This window comes from Budorcas taxicolor, chromosome 19 (genome assembly GCF_023091745.1).
Source record: "Budorcas taxicolor isolate Tak-1 chromosome 19, Takin1.1, whole genome shotgun sequence".
Lineage (NCBI taxonomy): Eukaryota > Metazoa > Chordata > Mammalia > Artiodactyla > Bovidae > Budorcas > Budorcas taxicolor.
In genome coordinates this window covers 42769102-42788327 of record NC_068928.1, presented here as the reverse complement: position 1 = coordinate 42788327, position 19226 = coordinate 42769102, and the positions used below count along the sequence as shown (strand labels likewise).

Here is a 19226-nt window from a genome sequence, read left to right as displayed (position 1 = left end):
GAATCCTTGCATTCCTGGGATAAAGCCCACTTGGTCATGATGTATGATCTTTTTAATATGTTGTTGGAATCTGTTTGCTAGAATTTTGCTGAGGATTTTTGCATCTATTTTCATCAGTGGTATTGGCCTGTAGTTTTCTTTTTTTTGTGGCATCTTTGTCTGGTTTTGGTATTAGTTTGATGGTGGCCTCAGAATGAGTTTAGGAGTTTACCTTCCTCTGCAATTTTCTGAAAGAGTTTGAGTAGGATAGGTGTTAACTCTTCTCTAAATTTTCGGTAGAATTCACCTGTGAAATCATCTAGTCCTGGACTTTTGTTTGTTGGAAGATGTTTGATTATAGTTTCAATTTCTGTGCTTGTGATGGGTCTGTTAAGATTTTCTATTTCTTCCTGGTTCAGTTTTGGAAGGTTATATTTTTCTAAGAACTCATCCATTTCTTCCATGCTTTTTATTGGCATATAGTTGCTGATAGTAGTCTCTTATGATCCTTTTTATTTCTGTGTTTGTTGTCATTTCTCCCTTTTCATTTCTAATTTTATTGATTTGATTCTTCTCCCTTTTTTTCTTGATGAGTCTGGCTAATGGTTTGCCTATTTTATTTATCTTCTCAAAGAACCAGTTTTTGGTTTTGTTGATTTTTGTTATAGTCTCCTTTGTTTCTTTTTCATTTATTTCTGCTCTGATTTTTTGATTTCTTTCCTTCTACTAACCCTGGGGCTCTTAATTTCTTCTTTGTCTAGTTGCTATAGGTGTAAAGTTAGGTTATTTATTTGATTTTTTCTCTTGTTTCTTGAGGTAAGCTTGTATTGCTATGAACCTTCCCCTTGGCACTGCTTTTACTGAATCCCATAGGTTTTGGGTTGTCGTGTTTTCATTTTCATTTGTTTTTATGCATATTTTGATTTCCTTTTTTATTTCTTCCATTGTTTGTTGGTTATTCAGAAGCATGTTGTTTAGCCTCCATGTTTGTATTTTTAGCGATTTTTTTTTCCTGTAGTTGACATCTAGTCTTACCACATTATGATCAGAGAAAAGATGCTTGAAATGATTTCAATTTTTTTTAATTTACCAAGGCCTTAGTATTGTTTTTACTATGTCACTAAATTTTCTTCAGTGAAAATTGAATTGAGGGTTGAATATGAGGATTTCAGGGCAAAATACACAGTTTGCTATCATGTACAGCTCTGTAGTCTTATCTTGATAACTAAATAATTTGCTCATATCCCCAGTGACTTCCTTAGTATGGAATTTTGGTGTTTGACAGATTATTAATTGTTCTTTAGAAAGACTGAACCAAGCTATGCTCTTCGAGCCCTGGTAATACTTGGTAGCCCTCATTTTCCTATACTTTGGCCAGCACTGGGTAGTATCCAGTTTTAAACTTCTAAGTCTTGGCATCGCTCTGAGGACTGTAGGTAGAGGGCTTGTCTTATTTTGGCCTGTTTTCTACATGGAGCAAATCCCTCTAGGACTGAAGCCTTCTGGAGTCAGACCACTGCCTGTTCTGTGCCTGAACTGTCGCCAATATTCTCCACTTCTGCAGGATTGCCATGGTGACTAAATTCATGAAAGGATTTAGGAGGTCTTTTCTTTTTTATCTTTTTTGGCCATGCTGTGGGGCTTGCAGGATCTCAGTTCCTCAACCGGGGGTCAAACCTGTGCCCACTGCAATGCAAGGATAGTCTTAACCACTGGACCACCAAGGAATTCCCTAGGAAGACTTTTCTCTGTTTGCAATTCCTATGATCTTTTCTGGGTGTGGGTTTGGGGCTCTGTCAACATGGCTTTCACCTTTTTATACCTTATGTTTTAGAGTTATGTCTGGTTTCTGATTCCACCTGCTTTAGCCATATTGTAGAATATATGACATTCAATAAACTAAACTATCTCCTTGTTTTCTATATTTCTGATCTTACTCCTAGAGATGTATCTGTTTGTTCAAGATTCATTTTGTGAAGTGTTTTTATCAAGCATCTACCCAAAATAGAGCCAAAGTCAGATTTCAGGGCTAACTTAAATCTAGAGTACTGCCAACAAGCAAAATGGTTGAAGTGGGATCTTTTCCCAAAGTCTGTTTATACAGAACTGGGGAGACATATTTAGGGGATAAATGCTAATTCAGTATCATTAGTGTCTGTTCTTTATCAAAGGCTGATTAACTAAATTCATTAATTCATGTCTGCATTAAATACTTATTAAATGCTTTGTCTGCTGGGTGTTTTGAATACAAGAATGCTTAAGGAAAGATTCTTCCCATCTCGGAGAGTCAGGTATTGCACTTTGGAATACTAATATATTAGCAATATAAATGAAGTAGAGTGAGGAATTATGTTCCTGATAGGAGATATATTATTAGTAGGGACTTCCAAAGGAGATATTCAAGCTGGACCTTAAAAAATGAGAAGAATTTTTTTTCAGGTAGGAAGAGAAGGGAGGCAGTAAATCAAGGCAAAGACACAGAAGCATGAAATGCCCAGGAAGCACAAAATTGTGACTGGAAAATAGGGCATATGTGGTGGTTTAGGGAGAAGTAAGAGATAAGATCAGAGTATGAAGGCCTATTTTCAATGCTGTACTTAGGAATTTATCACGAGAGCAGTAACAAATAATAATTATATAGTATTCAGAAAGTGTTAACTTATTATCTGAGCAGTGGTGAACTACTAAGTTCCTAACTGGAAAAGAAGAGACATGATAAACATGGCTTTTAGGGAACCTTAGCTGTAGTGAAAGTAGAGATCAAAGTAGCAGAGTAGAAATAGATAAGAAAAGTAGGACTAATTCAAGAAACATAAGAATTCTGATCAGGAAAACTTGGTAACCAATTTGGGTTTAGTCTGCCAAATGTATCTGTCCAGTTGCCTGTAGGGGAATTTGTCTAAGTTATGAAGTAATTGTTTTGGAAAAACCTAAAGGAAAGTTATCTACCTATTATTCTCCCATTACTGTTAATATTTTCTGATTTTCTAACCTATTTAATGGCCACAGAAGTTAGAGCTGATGATCATGACAGTAGTGACCAATAGAGGTCCTGAACTTCATCTGATACCTGCGATTTCATCCCAGATTTCTGTGGTGAGCCCTTGACTAGGAGGATCCAATCAATGATGGAACTACTCAGAAGCACCACGTGGTGGCAATGGTGCTGCTGTGGACACTCTGGCAGCACTGCAGTCTCAGGGTAGCAGTAGAAGCCTTTGTGGAGCAGGGAATACATTTACCAGTCATAAAAACCTCCTAAAAACTGTGAATTCAGTGTAGCAGGGGAAAGTAGATGACTTGTTTTTAGTAGAGAGCAAAGTCATTTGCAAGGATCTGAAGAAGAAACAGGGTGAAGTAATTTGTATTTCCCCAGGGTTTGCTGGCAGCCATACATGCTACTTCTAAAAGTAATGAAGAAACGTGTATTTTGTGACTTCCCTGGTGGTACAGTAGATGAGAATCCACCTGCCAGTGTAGGGTTTGATCCCTGGCCCTGGAAGATTCCACATGCCACACAGCTGCTGAGCCCATGCTCTAGAGCTCACGAGCCACAACTAACCAAGCCCACACACTGCAACTACCGGAGCCCATGTGCTCTAGAGCCCATGCTCCACAACAAGAGAAGCCACTGCAATGAGAAGCCTGTACACTGAAACTAGAAAAAGCCCTCACGTAGCAAAGAGGACCCCACTCAACTAAAAATAAATTTTAAAAAGTCTTTAACAGAAAATAAATATGTATTTTGGAGAGCGCCTTACTTACCTGATACTTTGCTAATCAAAAACCTTACACTAAGCAGGTTTCTTCTTCATCTGGAGAAATAAACATCAGGAGCCCCGTAAGCAAGAGGAGCCTGTTATCTTGAGTTGAAAACAGTAACGGCTTACAGGCTTTCTGGGGGCTTTTTCTGTGGGCCCCTTTCTTCTAGCAGGTTCTTCTTGGCAGTGGATCTTTAGGTACCCTGTCACTGTCGAGAATGGCAGCACCACGAGGGCTGTATCCCCAGCCTATGACAGTGCCTAGCATATAATAGGTGGTCAGCAAATAGTTAAATGAACAAATAGATAAGTTAATGAGTTAACTCTGTGCCCTTCCTGTTAGAGATAAATGTTCAAAGAATCCCCGAAAAGGAAGAGACCTCACAAGCCAGAAGTCAGACATTTTTATATGGACTAACTCTTATGCTAATTTTTTTAATGTTAAACAGTAGTCTTTATTTTTACACAAAGCAGTATAAAATGAGGTAGTTCTTCAATGTGTGACTTGGAGCTCGAAAATCCACCCTGAGTGTGAAAGAGCAACCCTTTGCGACCCCATGGACTGTAGCCCTCTAATCTCCTCTGTCCATGGGATTTCCCAGGCAAGAATACTGAAATGGGTTGCCATTTCCTTCACCAGTCATGCTAACTGTAAATACCAGAAGTATTTAAGTACCTTAATTTTTTCTTTACTCCCTAGCATTAAAAGAAAATAACTAACTTCAAAAGACCATCACCATTGGGAATTTCCTGAAGATTCAATGGTTAAGACTCTAAGCTTCCATTGCAGGGGGCCATGGGTTCGATTCCTGGTTAAGGAACTAAGATCTTGCATGCCCTGCAGCGTGGCCAAATAATTAAAAAAAATTTTTTTAAGACATCACAGTTGGGACTTCCCTGGCAGTCCAGTGGTTAAGACTCTGCACTTCCACTGCTAGGGGAAACTTCAGAGGGTTTGAGGAATTTTTCTTCCTCCTCTAACATTGTTTTGAAATAATTTCATGGGCATTAATTGTGTGAATATGGTCAAATTAAAAGGTGTTCAGCCAGAACTCATAATTCCATACGAGGTAATTTCAGTTCCCATGCTAAAATTAATTGGTTTGACATATTCTTGCTTTCTGGCAAGTTTCTATTGTAAAAGCATGTGACTTTCTTGGTTTCATTTTCTCTTGTCTGCAGCAGAGGGATACCATGCAAGATAACCTACTAAAGCTCCAGCAAGAAATGGCCGAGCTGGAAGCTGTGTTAGAGCAGCATGGGAGCCAGCCTTCCCACAGCTCTGCTTCCCTCACAGCTGATTCTCATGGCCCAGAGCACCTGCTAAATCTAGAGCAAGACACATCAGAAAGAGGTTTGTAATACTAGCCAATCTCTGTTACCTTAAGCAAAATTCTTCCCTCTCTAAGTCTTTATCTCATTCTGAAAGGTATGAACCCAGCACCAGTATTTTATGATCTTTGCTCAGCATGTATTTGCTGAGTCATGTGGTGAGAAATCTTAGAGCCTTACTTACAGTTCCTGCTTACAACTAATTTGCTATTCAGAGGGACCAAGAGTGTTAGTAAGTGTTGCTTTCTGACTACCCACAGTAAGAAAATGCCATGGGGCTGCCCACAGGGACCTGAATGTCATGGGGCAGGCTGGAAATAGGTGACCCCATAATTTTAGAAAACTTTCTAAAAACCACTCAGACTTACTTCTATAACACTGGTGTCAGATCACAAAACTATTTAATGTACCTTTTGGTTTGTAGAGAGAGATGTCTATACATACTTCATGAGCTTTCCAGTTGGCTCAAGGGTAAAGAATCCACCTGCCAATGCAGGAGACAAAGAGATGCAGGTTTGATCCCTGGGTCAGGAAGATCCTCTGGAGAAGGAGATGGCAATCCACTCCAGTATGCTTGCCTGGGAAGTCCCCTGGGCAGAGGAGCCTTGCAGGCTGCAGTCCATGGGGTCACAAGAGTAGGACACGATTTACGTACTTTAGGAACTGCACCTTGATCCACAGAAAGCCCAATTATGCATGACTGTTATCACCAAGACAAGAGGAGGCATTTGGAGTAACCAGGCAGGTAGAGTTGTTCTGAGCTGGAAGAAGTGAGCACTGACCTGAAGAATAACCTCACATATATGAAAGTGAGATGAAAATTTGAATTTTAATTGGAAAAGGCCTGTGAAAGACAACATATCAGTCATTGTTCTAAATAGAAGCAAATATGTAGACACACAGATAAAATGCCAGACACAAGCCTGGGTCCTAGGGGAGAGCTGGTGCTTAGGAACTGGCAGGTATGGTGGGCCCTCCCACAGTGCTCTTTACAGCTATCTCAGTGATAGCTGTCTAGCTAACTTAGTGTTAAAGTCCCTTCTTCATTGCTCCTTTCATCAGTGCTACAGGGGCCAAAGGGCCTTCATTTGAGTCTTTCTAGGAACTCTACTCTTAATTACTCAGTAGAGTCGCCTTGATTGTAGAGTGTGCCTTGCAGTGTTTTTATGTTCAGAAACAGTAAGTAGCTCATGCATGAGAAGCTAGGAACTCTGTTGCTATGGCAGTGGTTCCAAATGTATTTCCTTAAATACGTTCTTTGTAACTTTATCTTCATTCAGTTCACCTCCCAGATAAGGAAGCCCAAAATCTCAGACCCCTCACAATTCTCTTTGATGCTTTCACCATCTTCAGTCTAAAAACAGATGACTTTCAATTTTAGTGCACCAGAGACAAAATGTTATTGTCTGGTTTTGAATATGTCTGTAAATTTGTTATCTCATCTTTGTGGGAAGGGTGTTTATTTTTTCCTGAAGATCTGTACACAAAATTTTTTTTTTTTCCAAATTTGGTATAGTTTTATATATTCTGTTTTACTATGAATTTGACAAACTGAAAATTTCTTCCGAATCTCTATATAAAACATTTTTCTTTAGAGAAAGCTTTTATTGTATCCTTTGTAATAAACGTATTCATTGGTCTGCTTTCTTATGAAATTATAACATCTTCAGAAGGTAGTGGGTAAATGTTGAGAGGAGGGGAAGAGAGGATTATGAGAAGATCCCCATTAAAAAAAAAAGTTCCAACTCCACAGGGAGTGTCTGCCATGAACACTTTTGTTTGCATAACTTGAATACGTTGTTCAAAATGCTGAAATGCTACTTCTCAGGATCACCCATAAACACAGTATTTTTTAATCGTGGTTTTTAAGTCTCTTGATTTTTCCAGCCCCATTTTACCCTGTTAGACTGTTACTTTTTTTCATAGCCCTTAGTAACTTTTAACGATATCTAATTTGTCTTGCATATTGTTTAGAGTTCCTTATTACCTCGCACTAGAATATAAGATCCATGTGGGCAGAGAACCCTTACACCTGTGCCTGGAACACAGTAGGTACTCAATAAATATATATTTTTTAATATATTTATTTATTTGGCTGTGTTGGGTCTTAGTTTCAGCAACAAAGTTGTGGCACACAGGCTTTCTAGTTATGGCTCATGGGAGCATGTAGGACCTTAGTTACTTCACCCTGACTAGGGATCAAACCTACGTCCCCCCTTGTTGTAAGGTAGATTCTCAGCCACTGGACCACGAGGGAAGTCCCCTCAATGAATATTTTAATTCATTTGATTAAAACTCTGAAGCCCAGAGACTTCTCTGGTAATTCAATGGCTAAGACTCTACACTCCTAACACAGGGGACCTGGATTCAATCCTTGGTCAGGGAACTAGATCCCACATACCACAACTAAAGATCCTGCTTGCCACAACTAAGACCCAGCACAGCCAAGTAATAAATATTAAAACAAATAGAAAACAAAACTCTGAAGCCCACTCTAGAGTTACTGAAAGAAAATGTCTGGATATGGATTTTGGAGTTTTGTGGCTTTAGTTCTGAAACATTTTGAGCATCAACTTAATAGCTTAAGTTTTGTGTCTTTTTCCCTCTTAAATTGGTGTGATTCTAACTGAAATTCAAGGAAACTTTTTTTTTGCCACAGTGCATGGCATGTGGGATCTTACTTCCCCTACCAGGGATCAAACCCACGTCCCCTGCATTGGAACACGCAGCTTCTTAATCCTGGGAAAAGTTCTGTTTACCTTCAGCTGTATTAAAATAACTTGTTTTTTAAATAAATGTTTTATTTTTGAATAACTTTTGATTTCCTGGAAAGGAGCAATGATAGTACGGAGAGTTCCTGCAGGAACTCTTACCCCTTACCTAGTTTCAGGTTCTCCTAATGTTGTCTTACATGACCATGGTACAATTGTCAAGACTAAGAAATCAACATTAGTACATTACTAGCAGTGAATGAAACTCGACTTAATTAGATTTCACAAGTTTTTATTTAAGATTCAGTATTTTTAAGGATGATGAAAGCCACCTTCTAAGGTCTTTATATCAAATGTCCTGTCCTCAGCCTATATCTGCCCTACTGTTTATCTAAGGGTCATCCCCAAGTCTACATAATATTTTTGTGCAAATGTGTATTCTTAACCATTACAAATTATGTGTACTTCCCAGGTAAAGCTATTTCATACCATGCACTTTGCTTTTTTTTTTTTTTTGCTTTTTGTTTTCCTCCTGGATTACCTGTCATTCGTAAAGCAAACATTAGCATTTGAAACATCATAGTCTGTTATAGCTGAGATAATTTTCAGACCATCTGATTGTTGTCCTACAGTACATTGATTCATGGACACTTAGGGCTTATCACAAGTCAGTATCTCTTTCCTCCCTCTTCAATGTCTTTTCCTTTCATTCTTCCCAATACTTTGCAACAGTGCTTATTAGTACCTAATAGGCAGTCAGTAAAATTTATTAAATGTTTGGTCTGACCCATACTCCCTACCCATGAAGAATATAACTAATGTTAAGATACGCAGATGAAGGAATGATTTTGGGGAGATTACAATACTATTCCAATACTTGGGCACTGGATCCCTGCTTTTATGAAAAAAGGATTAAGGAAAAAGAAGAGCAGAAACATTTTTCCCTGTGTTTTTTTTAAGTAATACTGAGTTATTGCATCCTAACTCAGGGTAGCTTATTTTCTTTGTAGTTTGGGCTTTATTGTAGTGAAAAGAGGAACTCATATGTTAACTGTCCAGGTGATAGAATGATTTTTAATATCTGTGTTTGTGTCTGAGGCCTTTCCCTTCCCACTCTCTCACTTTAAAAACAAACAAGAAAAAAACCTTTCCAGTGGTTAATTCTGTTTGTTTCCTTAGAGACTGCACATTACCTTCTATCAGTGATCACCCTATATTTAGGCGGAAAATGATGCCTATATTAAAAACACTTTATTTTCCAGTTGAAAGAAAAACCCGCTGGTTCATGGTTAGACCCTCCTTCGTTTCAGCACCTTACCCCCAGGGTAGGGTTCTTGTGTTCCTAGAAAGGCACAGGTCCAGAAAACATGACTATAAAGGAAGCTATAAATAATGTATTTGAGGATTAACTCAGGAAATCAATGATTATTTCCCCCCAGGCTACCCAGTGTCTTAAAAAATAGTTTAATTAATACAGCTCTTTGTTTACATTTTTCTGTCTAGATGTATGGAGTTTGGCTTTCCTAATAAAAGCTCAAAATAAATTACAGTTGTCAGTGACTTTGTAATGGATAGAAGGCATTTGTAATTTTTAAGTATTTGTTTTTGCTTTTTAAATATTTCTGCCTTTAAGCCACTTTCTAGAAAGAAGTGGTACAATAATACATTTGGAGGAATTAATAAATAAAAAGGATGTACTAACATGCCGGAACTTTGCCTTGGGTCTCTTCTGTGTTTTTTCCTTTCTTGCACCAGTTCATCATTAGTTCCATATATTACTTCTAGGTTCCTTATCAGTGGGCACCTTGAGTTTTTCATTTGTATTGGTTTTTCAGTTTATTATTTTCTTAATAATTGAAAATGTGAAGCAAAATGTCACCTCTTTTTTCTTTCTCATCTAACCCCTCCCTGTTGTTTCCACACACATGTAGAAGCTTAAACCCCATCCTATACAATCTTTGATGTGGAGGCAAATAGGGATGGAAGAGGGATGTGCTTTGTGCTTTCTAGTACTTTCTCTTCCCTGTTATATGAGAAGATTTGAGTGTAGTTTGCAGCAGAGATAAAAATTCATTTCCTATTCTTGTTTCTTTATCATTCAGGGTCAAAAAATATAAATATATGATTTTTTCAACCTTGTCTCAGCTGGGTATCTTTATTTACCCAGTTTTAAAGTGTTCCTTTTTATTGTCATTATTATTTTTTAGTCATTTAGTTCCATTTGGTGCAGTATTGCTTATGTTTATAGAATTCTGTCTGGTATACCTGTTTAAAAACCAATTTGATTGTCACAGATTGCTGCTTTTGAAAAAAATCAATAATCTCGCCTAAATGATCACCATCAAGACAAAGCAGTAAAGTTGATTTCTTTGTTTTCTCATTCCATTTAAAGCAATATTAACTTCAGAGAAAAGTAGAGACTATTCTAGAAGCCAGAATCCTGAAAGCCTCTCTGCTGACAAGTTTCCAGTATCTCTGGATAGTTCTACCAATAAAAATAAAGAACCAGGAATGGAAAGGTAAGAAGTAATAAATGTCAAGTCTGGGACACTGAATAGCACCTGTACTGACATTAAACTCTTAATGTTAATTTTTTTTTGCCATACTTTCTCTAGGTTTTTGTACATAGACATTTCTAACCTCTCATTGCCCTAGGACACATCTTTTGTTTAATTTCATGTTGGCTTTTTGGACCTATACCAGGCATGAGCTACAACATGAGGCATGTACAGTAGATCTACCCTTTCTCAATGTTGGAATAAAATAGAGAACTAGTGAGGGGTGGGAGGGAAGGAGGTTCAAGCGCGGGGATATATGATTCACTTCGTTGTGCACCAGAAACTAGCAACAGTGTAAAGCAATTATACTCCAATTTAAAAATTGTTTAAAAATATATATGTGTGTGTGTGTGTGTGTATATATATATATATGTATGTATGTATATATATATATATGTATGTATATATAAATATATAGAACTAAAGCCTCAGTAAGCCTGGAGGCTGAAGGTAGATTTCTCTAAGGCCATACTTGCCCTCATTGAAGTTTTTGCCTTCCTAGAAAAAGTTTAGCTACTGATTTACCTCAGTAAATATTCAGAATATTTTTCAGAGATTTTATTCACATCACTATTGATATAAGACTATGAAACACTACCTAGTTTTAAAAGTACCTTCATTTGATCTTAATAACAGTGAAAATAAAAGGACAAGTTCTGGACTATTATTCCAAATTGATAGTCCAGGAAAGAGTCTCAGAACTGATAGAATCACACATCTCACCACTCCAGGAAAGAAAGGGAATTCATACGTATGGAGCTTCTACCAAATATACGTCTATTTCCACTTATCTAACTGGGAATAGTGACATATTGTCAATAATGTAATCACATCATCTTTTCCAAACCTCTTGAACTGAACTGAGGATACATTTTTGGGGCTGGGATGCTGGCCTGGTGGCTGTGATAGAGCACTGAACCCGTGTTTAGAGGTAATGACCTCATTGCCATGCTTTATCCAATTGAGCTAATCACCCATTTAATATTTAGATGAAATATTCCACTTCCTCCTTCCCCACCCCAGTATACCCTCCTGAGACTTCTATTAAAGAACCTACACATTGATTGAACTTCCTCCCTCTACTAGACTCTTGAGCAACAGTTCAGGTCTTGCTCATCTTTAATCTGTGGAGCCTAGCTTTAATGCCTGACTCACAGTAAATACCCAATAATTATTTGAATTAATTATCTGATCTCTGAGGTCCTTTAAATCTGTAGGTAAATATCTTATTCAGCAAAGTTCTAAACACCTGGAAGAGCAGAGTAATTACAACGTGCATATGCTCTTCTAACGATGTTTTCTAGCTGATTTTTGTTTTTAGAGTGATTTTGGACCTTGAAAAGGCAGGAAGTAGGGATGGCTCTGAATTTTGCTAAAATAGGGTAGAAAGAATGAGTGTAACAATGTCAAAATTAATCAATTTTCTATTTTCATGAGAGCTGATTCTCATACATTCATTTGAAATAGTGTATAGAATGTGAGTGTCAGTGGATAATTTGCTGAAATTTGCTGACATGCTTTTAAACAGCTAGGAGATAAGCTGCCTCAGACCAGCACCTAAGGGGAGATGTTACATGTCAGCCCTGACGTGTTGGTAGACATCATGAATCCAGTCTCCTAGCCATCTCTTGTGTTCTCTTTCGCTAGTCATTCCCAGTCTCTGTGACAGTGAGCTGTTTCACTTATGCCTTGGCTGTTCAGAAAGTGTGATGAGTCCTTTCACAAGCTGCAGCAGTGGTTTTCTGCTTTCTTCCTTTTTTCCAGATCTTCCCCTTCTAAATCCCAGTTGCCGGGTAATAGGTGGTATATGCACAGCTCAAGGAGTCTTCAGGACAGAAACTGCCCATCTCAAAAGAAGCCCATTAATGTTGCTGACATGCAGGAGCAACAACTGGCTAAGTGTGAGGCCCAAGATTTAATGGGGTCTTATTTGCCGAGACAAGATCAAGGTAATATTTCATCTGCTCTGGTGGAGAAAACACTTTTATTTAACTCTGAGTCTTACCTAAAGACATTCTGAGTAAATCAGCTTTCTAATGTAGTAGCCTATCATGAATGCATCTGTTATATGTAAACCCATTAGAAAAATAGCTTGAATGTTAATCCAAGTAGAAAATTATTGCCACTGTTAATCTGTCTACATTGGTTTAACTCTAGCAGTTTTGAGGATGAGAGAGTTCTTGGTACTGCTAAACATTTTACTTCAACTGTTAAATAAGAGTTCTAGGGCCCTAGGGTAACGTTTTAATCCTGTCCTTTATTGAAAAATGAGTTAGATCTCTAAAGTAAGCTCTTGTTTTATGAATTAATGACTATAAATTGCTATATATCTTATGCCTTATAAATCACTATAACTGAAAGGTGTGTTTTATGGCTTGTAAATCAAGGTTTTAATCAGTAAAGAAAGTTTTAAATTAATCCTCAAAAACACATCATCATAAAAGGTGCTCTTAGGCACCTAAATGTATTTAGCCATATTCACTGGGGTCTTTTTAGTAATCTCATACATTCTACTTAGCTGTGCTTACTTGCTGATATAGTGACATTTTCTGAAATGTTTTGGGGATGGTGTATTTTTTTAATTTGGTAATGATAGCTGATAATTTATTGAGTGAAAAATTTAATGATACCATCGTAAGTAGCTGTCTCATTTTCAACCCTTTTTCCTTCCTTACAAAAGTATTAATATGTTCAGTACCAGATGGTTGAAGAATATAAGTAATAAAAAAGCCATTTCAAACTACCTATATTCTTGTCATCAATAATAAAATATGCTATATATCTTTAGTCAGTTTACGTAAACTTTAATTTTCTAATAAAAAATCATGATCAGTATTTCTTTGCCATCTTTAATATATCAGGAGCATGTCTTTTTTTTCTAATTTAAAAACATTTTGATTGTTTTTAGTCAACTATTTGTATTTGGTCCTTTTTTTTTTAAGTTTCACTGATTTAGGCAGTGCCAAAATCTTCACAAACAGTCCAAAGATTAAAGTATACATTTGATTATAACTGAAACACTTTTCTGTATACCTGAAACTAATACAATGTTGTCAGTCAACTATACCCCAATATAAGATAAAAACTTTTTTGAAGTATACATTTGAATCAAAACCATCCCCTAAGAACTAAAATAGATAAATGACAGAAATTATAGAAAGCAGGCTATATAATATTGCATCTAAGGGATTCTAAGATATAAACATATTTCATGTTAAGACTGAGATAAGGTAGCATCTTAAAAATCAGTGGTATCTTAGACTTCCCTGGTGGGTTTGTTAAATAATTTGTCTGCCAGTGCAGGAGACATGGGTTCAGTCCCTGGTCTGGGAAGATCCTACATGCCTTGGAGGAACTAACCCTTTTTACCAGTTATTGGACCTGTCCTCTAGAGCCCAGGAACCACAACAGTAGCCCCCATTCACAGCAAACAGAGAAAAGCCCAAGCGGCAACGAAGACCCAGCACAACCATAAATAAATAAATAAAACATAATTCCTATAAGAAAAAAAATGGTATCTTTAAAAATTTTTAATTTATCTTTAATTGTGGTAAAAAGACATGAAATTTACCTCTTAACCATTTTTAAGAGCTCAGCAATATTAAGTATACTCCCATTATTACGCAGTAGATCTCTAAAATTTTTCATCTTATAAAACAAATTCTGTACCCATTAAATAGCAACTCCCTTTTCTTCCCGCATTCTCTCGGAGTCAGCATTTTACTTTCTAAGAGTTTAGCTATTCTAGATAGCTCATACAAATGGAATCATGCAGTATTTATCCTTTTGTGACTGACTTCTTTAATTTAGTATACTGTCTTCAACATTCATCCATGTTTGTAGCATGTGACAGGATTTTCTTTAAAAACCATTGTGTGAGGGACTTCTCTGGCAGTCCAGTGGTTAAGACTCCGTGCTTCCAATGCAAGGTGTTCGAGTTCTATCCCTGGTCAGGGAACTGGGATCCCACAGGATCCCAGGAGCTGGGATCGTCGAGCAGCATGGCCAAGACGAACTAAAAAAAAATTAACACAACTAACAAACAAAAAAACTGTGTGTGTGTGTGTGTGTGTGTGTGTGTATCACATTTTCTTTAGTCATTTATCCATTGAGAGACATTTGGGTTGCTTCCATCTCTTGGCTATTGTGAATAATTCTACAATGAATGTGCATGTGTACATTTCTCTATTTTATTGTAATTCAATGGAATACGTGATGAGTAAGTACTCCATTGTGATGGATGTGGCATGATTTTTTTAATCTCATTATTGGACATTTAGTTTGTTTCTAAAGCTTTACTGTTATAAACATTGTTGCAGTGAACCTTCCCATGACTACACTTGTGCAGACCTCTTTAATGTCCTTAGGATACATTTCTATAACTAGAATTGTTGACTGTGAGTATAAACACACAAGGCTTTTGCACGTCGTGCCAGATTTCCTTTAGAAAAGTTGTCACTTTGCACATCTACCCGGTGTTATTAATGTACCCATTTTTCTCTTACCTAACTTAATCTTTTAAATTCTTAGCAGACTAGATGTTATAATTCAAGATACATGGCCATGTAGATTAAACTTCTTTCTTCATTCCTTCCAGAGGGAACCCCTTACCTGAAATCTGGAATCAGCCTCTTCTCTCATGAACCCGAGTCTGATCCCTCTGAAGACAGAGCCCCAGAGCCAGCTCATGTTCACAGCATGCCACCCACAGCCTCTGCACTGAAATTATCCCAATTTCGAGTAGAAGAATCTACCAAGAATCCAGCTGCTGCTCACATTACTAATACTACAGGGTGTAACCTGAGGGAAGAAAGTGTGAGCAAAGAGAAGCCAGAAGTGTTATCTTCAACAGAAAGAAGCAACAAAAGACTTTCTATGGTGGCATCAGGCTTGACCCCAAAAGAACTCGTGAGTGTCTCCATATGTATTTCCCTAACGACCAAGCCTTCATTAACATACTGCAGATGGTTTTAAATGGGTGTTAACTGTAAATAACCTATAGGAAGAAATCTAGCCGACAAGCTCATTTCTATGTAATTTAATTTCCATTACTAATTTCTAAAAATTTATACCTAGATAAAGCTATAGCATGAATTATTTTTGTATATATTTACTAAAGGAAATAGTATTAGCAGAAAGATTAGAGTGTTGAGTATGATACAGAGCTTTTTTAATTTTAATTTTCTTTCTATTGAAAAAAACAAGTATAAGGCATCTTTTTCCTACCTGAGTGAACTTACCTGCATGATTAAATTTCAGTTGGTTCTAAGCACATCATCAGATAGTAGCATTTTTCCATTGCTTATTTTTTTTTATCCTGGCTTATTACATTGTTTTGATGTTGTTATACTGTTATGGTAGAATACACACAACATGAAATTTACCTTCTTAACCATTTTTAAGTGTATGGTTCTGTTAGTGATAAGTTTATCACATTGTTGTGCAACCAGTCTCCAGAAGTTTGTTCATCTTGCAAAACTAAAATTCTATACCTATTAAACAATAACACCTCATTCCCCCTGGCATCACCATTCTACCTTCTGTCTCTATGAATTTGACTATTCTTTGTTGTTGTTGTCGAGTCGCTAAGTTGTGTCTGACTGTTTGCAACTCCGTGGATTGCAGCACGCCAGGCTATGCCAGGACACTTCACTATCACCCGGAGTTTGCTCAAACTCGTGTCCATTGAATCAGTGATACCATCCAACCATTTCATCCTCTGCTGTCCTCTTCTCTTCCTGCCCTCAATCTTTTCCAGCATCAGGGTCTTTTTTAATGAGTCAGTTCTTCACATCAGGTGGCCAAAGTATTGGAGCTTCAGCTATTTTCACTGTTGAAAAGATTCATTGCTGCTGCTGCTAAGTCGCATCAGTCATGTCCGACTCTGTGCAACCCCATAGACGGAAGCTCACCAGGCTCCTCTGTCCCTGAGATTCTCCAGGCAAAAACACTGGAGTGGGCCGCCATTTCCTTCTCCAATGCATGAAAGTGAAAAGTGAAAGTGAATTCGCTCAGTCATGTCCAACTCTTAGCGACCCCGTGGACTGTAGCCTACCAGGCTCCTCCGTCCATGGGATTTTCCAGGCAAGAGTACTGGAGTGGGGTGCCATTGCCTTCTCTGTATACTGAGTGAGTGAAGTGAAGTTGCTCAGCCGTGTCCAACTCTTTGCAACCCCATGGACAGTAGCCTACCAGGCTCTGCGGTCCATGGGATTTTCCAGGCAAGAATACTGGAGTGGGCTGCCATTTCCTTCTCCAAAAAGATTCAATAGTGGATGTCATTTATTGCATGCAGAGAAATGATTCAGTCATTCTTAAATGAGGCCTCCCAGGTGGCATTCATGGTAAAGAACCCACCTGTCAATACAGGAGGCATCAGAGATTCAGGTTCAATCCCTGGATTGGGAAGATCCCTGGAGGAGGGCATGTCAACCCACTCTAGTATTCTTGCCTGGAGAATCACATGGACAGAGGAACCTGGCGAGCTATATAGCCCATAGGATCACAAAGAGTTGAACAGCTGAGGCAACGTAGCTTGCACACACTCATTCTTAAATATATCCTTCCTGGGATAGGAGCCATTTCTCATCCTAGCTTGTTGATAGGTTAGCAGCTGCACCTGATCTCTATGGCCAGACGTGTCTCACTACTAAAATGGCAAAAAGTAAGCTATGACTGCCCTAGTAGAGACAGTGAATCTCATCAATAATGCGAGAAGTCTCACCTCATAACCATGTGCCCAGAATAGCTGTTTGCTCTAAAAATTCATACCTATGTCTGATAGTGTTGCTTTTGGTCTTTTGCCAACACATCTAAAATTCTTTATTCGTTGAAAATTAGCATTTCTCATTCCTTTGTTTTGTGAGATCAGCTTTTCAGAGGAGGCTAAAATGATGTAATCTTTCTTGCCCTGGGCAATCCTGAACTGCATATTAGATTCTAAGTGGCTTGGGTACTGTTGTCTTTAAATAAGCAAAGAGGAAAACTTTTCAGCTCTATTCAGACTTGCTGAAGTGTGGTAAATTTATTATGAAAGCTTCTGACTGTATTACACATGATTAATTCTGAAGCCCATATTAAGATGATCTTTTCAGCAGTTGCTCTTCTAACTGAACACTGTTTCAAGGCTGGGATTTCAGCAATTAATCAGTTCAGAATTGCTAATGATCCTGGCAGAGGGCAGTAGGAAAAGGGGGAGGATATCATTAACTTCTCCAGTTTGTCTTTTTCAGTGCCCTGTGGCAGTACGGAGTGAGGCAGCATGAAAGAAAGTTGCTAGGCCTCCACTGCAGTCGTGGCACCCATAAATACTGGCGTGGGTGGCAATGGCTAGTCAGTGATGACCCTTAGTAAACAAAATTATTTACCAGGCAGTAGCTGCTAATTATGTCAGCTGTGTCCATAATGGATCTGGTTAATTTCTTTTACTGCCTATTGATTTTTTTATTTGGTTGCTAGATAATAGCTCAAAGGCTCTAGATTTCTTTTGAGGCAAGTGTGTGTCTCTTCTAATCCTTCTCCTTAAGAGGAATTGATAGATTTGTACTAACCTTTACAAGCATCTTGACTTGAATGTTTTGAAACTGTCACCAGGGTGAATCTAGTTCTTTATAAGCCACTTATCTAAGCATAACTTTCTGTATAGGCTAGTTACCCCTCAGTTTATAAAGTATAGACTCATAAATCTAAATTACAATATAAAAGGGTGTCACTCCACAAAGAAACTATCTTAGGGAATCAAATGATATCTGCATATCTGTTATTAAAGGGAAAATTAATATTATTTTGAATCTTTGGTTATAATTCTATGTCTGCTAGCACAGACTACTTCAGAATTTCTTCCTCTGATTTGTACATAATTTTTATTAAATTACTACTTATTTTGAGACTTCATATTAGAATAAAAAGGGTGTACTTTTATGAGAAAAAATGGAAATTCAAAACTGGGATAACTAATTCTCAAGCTGTGTACTAGAGGTAATTTGTTATAATGTAATATTTGGTTTGGTTTCAGATGCTTGTGCAGAAATTTGCCAGAAAACATCACGTCACTTTAACTAATCTAATTACTGAAGAGACTACTCATGTCATTATGAAAACAGGTATACCAAGAGCCTTTACAGAATATGCTATATCTGTTGTGTAAAACGACTTCCCTGGTGGCTCAGACGGTAAAGCATCTGTCTACGATGCGGGAAACCCGGGTTCGATCCCTGGGTTGGGAAGATCCCTTGGAGAAGGAAATGGCAATCCACTCCAGTACTCTTGCCTAGAAAATCCCATGGACAGAGGAGCCTGATGGGCTACTGTCCATGAGGTCGCAAAGAGTCGGACACGACTGAGCGACTTCATCATGTAATGTTGTGTAAAACTATATGAAGAAATGGGAGTATTTGTTAAGCATAGCATGAATGATCTTCTTCCAGTAGTCAGTTGTTACCTGATAAAAGAAAAATAATAAGTTTTGCTACTTCCTGAACCTCTTTTATTTTGGGTTAATACTGGAGAATGATAAGCCAGAACGATGAATCACTTCTAGTCCACCCTGCCTGGACTACACTGTGTGAGGGCTTTCTGGGTAGGACAGAGCCCAAGTCCTAGCGAAACACATGGGGCAAAGAGGGGAATGAGTAGAAGTGAAATCTGCTTATTCAAAATCTAGGTAGTTGGAAACCCTGGCTCCATGTCCACTCCATGTCCTCACCCCACTCCAACCCTAGTTTCAGTGTGGTTGAGAGTTTTTCAGGAAACAAGTCCAGTTATTGCTCTGAGATAGCCTAGCATATGAAAAAGGAAAAAGAAAGGAAAATTCATTTGTCCGACACCTTCCCCTTTTAAAATCTTAAGTTCCACTTATGTGATGACAAGGGAGACCTCAGAGGCTT

The 19226-nt window shown here is 37.9% G+C and overlaps 1 protein-coding gene across 1 annotated transcript in view; it reads left to right on the top strand.

Moving 5' to 3' along the window:
• BRCA1 (BRCA1 DNA repair associated) overlaps window positions 1-19226 on the top strand; it is a 65215-nt gene that overhangs the window by 30373 nt on the left and 15616 nt on the right. The window contains exons 11-15 of the mRNA XM_052658434.1: window positions 4923-5094; window positions 10176-10302; window positions 12106-12290; window positions 14939-15249; window positions 18356-18443. Of these exons, the coding sequence (XP_052514394.1) occupies window positions 4923-5094; window positions 10176-10302; window positions 12106-12290; window positions 14939-15249; window positions 18356-18443 (883 nt within the window). The remainder of the gene's footprint in view (window positions 1-4922; window positions 5095-10175; window positions 10303-12105; window positions 12291-14938; window positions 15250-18355; window positions 18444-19226) is intronic.